The sequence below is a fragment of the Glandiceps talaboti genome, chromosome 14, assembly GCF_964340395.1.
Source record: "Glandiceps talaboti chromosome 14, keGlaTala1.1, whole genome shotgun sequence".
NCBI classification, from domain to species: domain Eukaryota; kingdom Metazoa; phylum Hemichordata; class Enteropneusta; family Spengelidae; genus Glandiceps; species Glandiceps talaboti.
The window spans coordinates 13957980-13965769 of NC_135562.1; the positions used below are offsets into that span (position 1 = coordinate 13957980).

Genomic DNA, 7790 nt, shown 5'->3' on the forward strand with positions numbered 1-7790 from the left:
AAAGTTTATAATTTGGTTTCTTGTAAAAGAAACATCACATAGTCGTAGGTACATCTTCATTAAAAAATAAAGCAAACGTCCTGATAGCCTCAGTACTTCTTTTGTTGACTGGGATATTATATATACATATATATAATTCATGTAAACTTATGTGTATACATTGATTTCAAGTTTAGTTCAAATGGAAAAAACAATTCAGTTTTGAAGACAATTGCGAGAATTTACATAAGCAAGATTAATTTTGTAATAAATCAGTTCATATTTACTCCTGTCACTTTCTTTGAAGAGATGACAATATGAAAATGAAATTAGTACCTGTTTAGTTATACCAATATATCCCAACCCTATAAATGACATCATAATTTTGAGAGTGCATACATTATGCCAGAATATCATGCATTTGGGTTTGTATCTTTCCGGACACGTTAGGAAGTGCATGGTAATTGTAAACGTGACACCGCTTGATACAGTTGACTATCTAAATTATTGCACATCCATTTATCATAATTGCGAATATCGGTTATCTTTAGGATGCGATACCACGTCCAACATCACGCTTGATTAGTTGTTTTTCCTCAATATTGTTCCTTGTTCAGTCAAGGAAAATACGAGTGAGCTAAGGGACCTTTCCCCCAGGTCATGAGTATTTTCAGGCTGAATGGAGAAAATATTGGAGATACAGCAAAACCAGTGACATACACACCCGTTGTCGTGACGTAGAACGACCAGATTATATATTCCAATTTTGTTTTGTTCAACTTGGCTTGTGCAGGGTATAATATTCGTTATTCCCAATTCGTCCTTTTCATTGATATCTGTATCAATAGTGGCCACGCTTGTTCTTGTATTGCTAATTCGTCGCACTTGGTGGTGTGCCTAGATGGGTAATGTGAATTACTTATTTTCTATTTGTTCTTCTTTCTGAATTTCGATTTTTGCAATTTCCAGAATACCAAATTGAATGTGGATATTCCTTCCTCTTAAGTTTCGTTGTGTGCAACGGCCACGATCAAGAAGAACGAAGCCTCCTTCAAGTAGGCATGTCAAATCTATAGGAGTCTTTCCCTTCGTGCATATGATTGTAGCTTTGAGAAGGGTGTTTCGCAGTGAATCAACTTCCCTCAATCGCAGCAATATCTTACTGTCATTGATATTCCAATCTTTGGATATCCATACAGCCATCTCTTGTAACGATGACTTTGCAAATAATTTCTTCCACGATTCCTGTACGTCAACGTCACCCTTAATGTCTAACACGCCGATTCTTAACTGCCGTAAGTGTTCAAACCCAATGATACAATCAACTAATTGATTGAACACTTCTGATTCTATGTAATCGATTTTGAAATTCAGTAATTTGAGAATTGCTAGACGTGTGTTTGGTTTTAGGAATCTAGCTACATCAATACTTTGCTGCCACGTTGTAAAAACAGTTCTATGGTATTCAAATTCCTTTAGAGATTCACATTCACTTGAAATACCGACTATTGTAGGATATCCCAAACAACCGGTGATTTTGAGATCCTTTCCTGGTTTTGCATTTTCGCGGTCGGTTGATTTGAAAGACACTTGCGCCCCATCCTCATCTGACATGCTGATGTGACATGGGACCAGATCGGAGCGTTGTAGAATTGCGGCTAAATCCTCTATAAATTCACATTCAATTTCTCTGTTCAGTGCGAATTCGATAACGCTCAGATATGGCTGACTGTACAGCCTGTCAACAACGGTTTCGGTAAACGCACAATCAACGACAGGGAGGTTATCGTAAGTAAAGTGAACTATATTAGTTGATGTTAAGCTTTCGATTGCACTTATGATACGAAGACGCGTATCGTCATCGAGCGATTTGCAGTGTTCTGAACGATCTCTGATTTCCACAGAAATTTTACCTACAGAGCGTAGCTTCTCGCACGTTTCACCAATATCCGTGGCAAAACCTTCTTGAGTCGAGTTACATACTATCTCCAGATTTAAATCGAGATTCTCGTTGTCAACTGCACGACTTCCTGTAAGCACTGCCAGAAAGTCATCCACGTTCAAATTTAGTTTGCCTACGTTGAATTGAAACGTCAGATTTTCACCGCCAACTTTGACCGTTAACTTATAAATCACGGACGACATTGCCGTTTCTTGACTTTTACACTTAAATGTCACGTCGGTACAGATTTTTGACGCGTCAACGAGCTTCCCAACGTGTCCAACAAAAGGTAAACTGATCAGCGGCAAAATGTATGACACCTCATCGACATTAATTGATGACATTGCATTCACAATGCCATCATAAAGGAAGAAAACGAATTTGATTCGTGCAGATCTGTAGTCCGAGTGATCTGTAAACTCGACCTGCTTGATCTTTATTTTCCGCGTGTTTAAGGACGATAACAGACTTTTCAAGTTGTAATACGCCTTTGTACTTGTTTTGTAGTGGATCTTTAGAAATATGTGGATATGCTCCCTTGTACTCGCGTTGTATATCATATCTCTAGCTAACTCGACAACATTACGATCAATCGTAGCAAGAGTTAGTCTAAGCCCACGGGTGTTGATATCGAATTTGGAAAGCCCTAAAACTGATGCAATAATACGAAGTAGTTCGATTTCGGCGTTGGTTGTAAGGACATCGATATGGAAATACATATATTCTGACATAATGGAAGCATACGATCTTAGCGCTTCATCTGTTTCACAACCACTCTCTAGTAAACATTCCTCCGGTAATAGCTTATCCATTCTCCTTGGCGCCATTAATTTAAACACTTCTACTACCCTATCTTTCAAAAGACCAGCTATGAAAATCACTGCCATGTGTCGACTTTTCAATGTTTCCATTAAGCTAGAAAACATTAATTGGTCTTTGCTACAGATGCTGGCGACATATATGGCAGCAAAAAATTCAAGAAAGGTTAAATGAAAAAATGCAAACTTTATTGATGCTGTAGACTTTGCCTGTTTTGCCCTTGTCAAGAAACCCAATTTCGAAATATGTGGATATTTCGAAATGTCTTCGGCTGTCAAGGTCATATTATAGCCAGAATGTATAAGCTTCCTGTAAGAAATTTCCCCAAGGAAAAGTAAATCTTCATTTTTAGACATGGCATTGATATCAAAAGCATCACTTTCATCTGAGAATCTTTGCTTTATAGATTCAACTATTTGGATATAAAGCTCTGTATTCGTACGAGGCAATTCACAATCCTTAACCCAAATGTCACTTAAAAGTAGTACATTCAAGGGACTCTCTATTAAATTTAACAATCTCGCGCGATTTGGGGAGATGTTAAGTTGTCTGAAGAATGCTTCAGCCGACATGTCTGATTCTACAGCATTGATATGCTTCTCAACAAATTCCTTTGCCATATCAATGGTGAAGCCCCTGATGAGTAGTTGAGTGTCGTACCTTTGTTTTGGGTTTTTATCTCTGATTTTTCTCGACGTTACGATAACTACACTGTCAGACAATGTTATGTGACCAAATTCTATAATTTCACGAAAGTAAACTGGTAGTTCACTTATATCTACCTCATCAAGGCCATCAAATATTACACATACTTCAGATTCATGTTGTTGAATGAATTTCCTTAAATCGGCTTTGCATTCTTCATCCAACTTACCTAAGAACAGTAAAGAAGCAATTGCATCTACAAGGTCACTGCCCTCATTGTCCAAGTGATAATCACGAAGACGTTCTACATCTAAAAGAAAAACGAATTGAAAATCGTTTAGATAGTCTATTTTACCGCTAGCCCAGTCATACGCTAACTTTACGCAAAAAGTTGATTTCCCGTAGCCTGGATCACCCTCGATTAAGATACGAAGTCTCTTTTCACCTTCATCGTCTACCGTAGTGAAGATTTCTTCTCGCTGAAATGGTACACTCTGACGACTTCTGGTTTGTATCTGCAAGTCGGTGTAGACGTCTTTAAGTTTCAATGCTTCTGCTCCATCCCACCATGGTAAAGGATTGATAACGGATAGCTTCTTGTAGTAGCTTCGTAGTCGTTTTTGACAGTTTGCAATGGAATCTGCGATGAAAATGAAATCATTGTCGTTCTTATTCTGGTAAGTGATTATACAGTTAAGAACAAATTTGGTTTTACACAGCAAAATAAAAGGAATATCCTTACTCTAAATAGGTAGATGTATAACATGCTACTTTTGTTGTAAAATTTACAGGTAAAGTTTGTTATTTACAAATACATTCAGTATCGATGTAATACACATACTGTATCACATCCTAGCGACGGTACAGACGACAGATTAAACAATATTAAACGTCGCCTCTGATATACATATGGCGAACGCTTTAATTTATTACATACCAAATCAAAGTGCCCAATTTAAGGAAAATTGAAAAGTATGTACAGACTACATCAATGTAGCAACTTGTCCCATACCTGGCTGTCGCTCGGGATTTAGGTTTAGTCTATCCAAGTGATACTGTAAGCTGGTGCTAGACTGACCGTTTCCACCACTGCCCTGCATGCCTCTGGTAATTTCTCTGTGTACAGCTGCTGAACTCAATGCACTACTAGCAGTAAGGTCAGCTGCATTTGACCCTGTAATAAAGATGCATTGAAAACAACTATAAGTGTTTAACTTAGAATGCAGGTGGGCATGGTATATGAGTTCAATTAATAATATATCAGCACATGCATCATTATCCAATTCAAATCGCAGATTTGATATCTTTCAGTTTTGAACAATTTGAGGTCGAAACATGATGGTAATTCGTGACAAAGCATTTGAAAATAGATTTTTCTTTTAAGTATTGTTGTTGTTGTCTTTGTCGTCGGCGTTGTTGTTAGTTTAAATGTTGGTGCTGTGGTTGTGATGATGGTGGGGGCGTTGTTGCTCCTGTTGCCGTCGTCGTCGTCGTTATAGTGGTGGTGGTGGTGGTGGTGGTGGTGGTGGTGGTGGTGGTGGTGATGATGATGATGTGGTGGTGGTGGTGGGGGTGGTTGCTGGAAATTTTCTAATTTCATCGATTGTTCAACATTTTGACTTAAGAAATGGCGTCTTTATTATTGAAAGAAATACATTTCACTCATGTTTGAAAATGTTGCGATAATTCGATGGCAATGAAACAGCTGATAGATACAGTTCACGTATTTGCTAGGTGTGATTTAATATTGAAATCGATGTCAGTCAGATAATTATCAGAAAGTGAAAGTAATAATTATGCGTATAAGTAAAATAGTGGACTCGGTAGGCCGAGGTCACTATAGTGGTGGGAGTATGTACGTAATGAATTACTATTCTCTAGAACCGTGTGATGCAGGTTGTTGTGCTTTAACCTTTTAACCCATACGTTTTTTTTAAATACGAGTAACATCGGCCTCTGACCTTAAACCACTGTACAATAGAATGCGTCGATCCACTTGGTTAAAGTTTAATTTCACTACAATATCACGCGACGTCGCCGTCACACACGGTTCAGACATATTTTTCACTCCCTGTGTTGCACAATAGTAGCAAAGGGTCAAAATAAATTTACAGACTTTTAAATCTTATGTGTTATGAAGAATGAATATTATATCATTCCGAGTATTCTCGCCTGTAAATTTGAATGTGTCTAGATACACCAGCCCTGTACTAAAATGTCTTAGGGGCCTACCTCGTAGTTTGCCATCTGTCAAATGTACCCGTTCACCTCCTTGTAACAGCCTCTCCAATTTTTCAACATCCTGTACAAGCGACCGGTCTATATTTCCAAGAAGTGTTTTCAGAAGACTGAGATTATTTCGAGAAATATGTCCCCTGTCTTCTAATATTTGGAAAATTTCGAAGGCGTTGTCTTTTGACTCCTTGGCTCGTCTTGGGACTTGTTCATCAGTCAGTAAACATTTAAGTTTCCGTAGCTCTGTTTCACCTAACCTATCATCAACTAGTAGATAAAATTCCCGTAATAGGTCTCCTTCCGTTCCCATACTTATTTGAGGCTGAAATCAAGCGGATATACCTCTGTATGTTTGAACTCCTTCGCCAAGCCTCGCTGGTCACGTGATACGTTAGTATATGCAGACGTCACTGATATGCGCACTCATACGACTAAATTTACAGACTGTTACAGGACCGACTTGAGTGTAAATAGCGCGATAATAAAATATATGAGCGACTGTAAAACTACAATGACTCTCCCCCTCCCTCCCTCCCCCCCCCCTCCCTCCCTCCCCCCCCCCCCTCTCTCTCTCTCTCTCTCTCTCTCTCTCTCTCTCTCTCTCTCTCTCTCTCTCTCTCTCTCTCTCTCTCTCTCTCTCTCTCTCTCTCTCACATCGATCGCGAACAACTATAACCATGACATGGATTTTTTCTTTTTAAATTTCCTGTACTCGAACGTTAGTTACTTTTGTTTATGCAGTTATGTTCATTTATAGTTGTTTGAGATGAAGATTTCAAATGTTTTATTTTTCGTTGCGTCAGCGGAAAAAAATATATACTCTGGCTAGTGAGAATGAGTACCCTAAAGGATATGTAGATAAGTTGGTAAACGCATTTTAAAAATCGATGTATATTATTCATCTTAAGAAAATACTTATGTGTGATGACAGTACTGACTGTTCGATATTGCCAATACCACATGCATATTGGATCGCACCCTGCATCCAGACTGGCATGAAGTATTTGTTTATTGAATAGCGACCTCTAGAGGTACAGCTACAAACTTGCCCTTTCAACAAAAAGAAAAGAAACGTAGAGTAAAACCCTTAAATATGATCTTCTATGTACAGAATATTGTGAATTGCTTAATACATATAATGTATGGTCATTTGCACCTGAGAATCAGACGATAATTTACGGGGCATTGTAAAAAGACATGACCTACCACACGCAGCTACATATATTTAGTTTTCGTCTATCTTACATTCTTCGCTAGCCGAAATCACATTTTCCGTAGTAATATCAGAGACTTGCTTATTGCTTAAATTTCTTTGCGATGAGAATTACAGCCAGATATTCACCCCTGTATCTGAGGAAAATACAAGTGACTAGAGAGATATCAAGTATAATTGTGATTGGAAAGGAAAAAACATAATAATGTAGACTTCACTACAAGAGATGTAATGGCAACATGGTACCTTTGAGGCTGTTATCATTACTGATTATAGTCATTTTTAGTAAGCTGTAAACCCCCTAGGGTAGGAAGCCAGCGCTCATTAATATATTTTTCTTCATTAGAGATAAAGATAATTTCCCCCTGGAAAACTGCCAAGTGATATACTCGATGTGTACCTGGTATGTGCAAACACTGACACTACTAAAATTATACAACTTTCTTATTTAAAAAAACAATGCGTGTGTGTGCATGTGTGTAGAAATTGTGTGTGTATATATATATGTGTGTACATGCTTGTGTACAAGTGTGTATTTTCATGTGTGCATGTATGTCACGTGTGTGTGTACTATTGTGTGTCAGTGAGTATCTTCATGAACGTGTGTTTGTGCATGTGTGTACATGTATGCATGCATGCATGTTTGCCAGTATGCATCGTCGTGTGTATGTGGGTGCATGTGGACCAGTATGTATGTGTGTGTCGATATTTTCGTATATTTATGCATGCATAATATATGATTGCGTGTGTGCATACGCTTGTAAATGTATGTATGTATGTATGTATGTATGTATGTATGTATGTATGTATGTATGTATGTGTTACTGGTTTTAGAGAGTGTTCAAATCACAAACCACGTTTATTTGATATTTGACCGATCGAATTCACAAATATAAGGTAACAGTTCATACATGTTCTAATCATTCCATTGCCTTTGACTTGTTTTGTTGTCTGTAT

The 7790-nt window shown here is 38.0% G+C and overlaps 1 protein-coding gene across 1 annotated transcript; it reads right to left on the reverse strand.

Moving 5' to 3' along the window:
- Window positions 1–260: 260 nt before the first annotated feature.
- On the reverse strand, window positions 261–5979 carry LOC144445629 (uncharacterized). Its single transcript, XM_078135248.1, has 3 exons — window positions 5618–5979; window positions 4398–4559; window positions 261–4025 (listed from the first exon to the last, which is right to left on the reverse strand). Exons 1-3 carry the CDS (start codon window positions 5928–5930, stop codon window positions 895–897), a joined length of 3606 nt encoding a protein of 1201 aa, XP_077991374.1. The 5' UTR covers window positions 5931–5979; the 3' UTR covers window positions 261–894.
- Between the last annotated feature and the right edge of the window lie 1811 nt (window positions 5980–7790).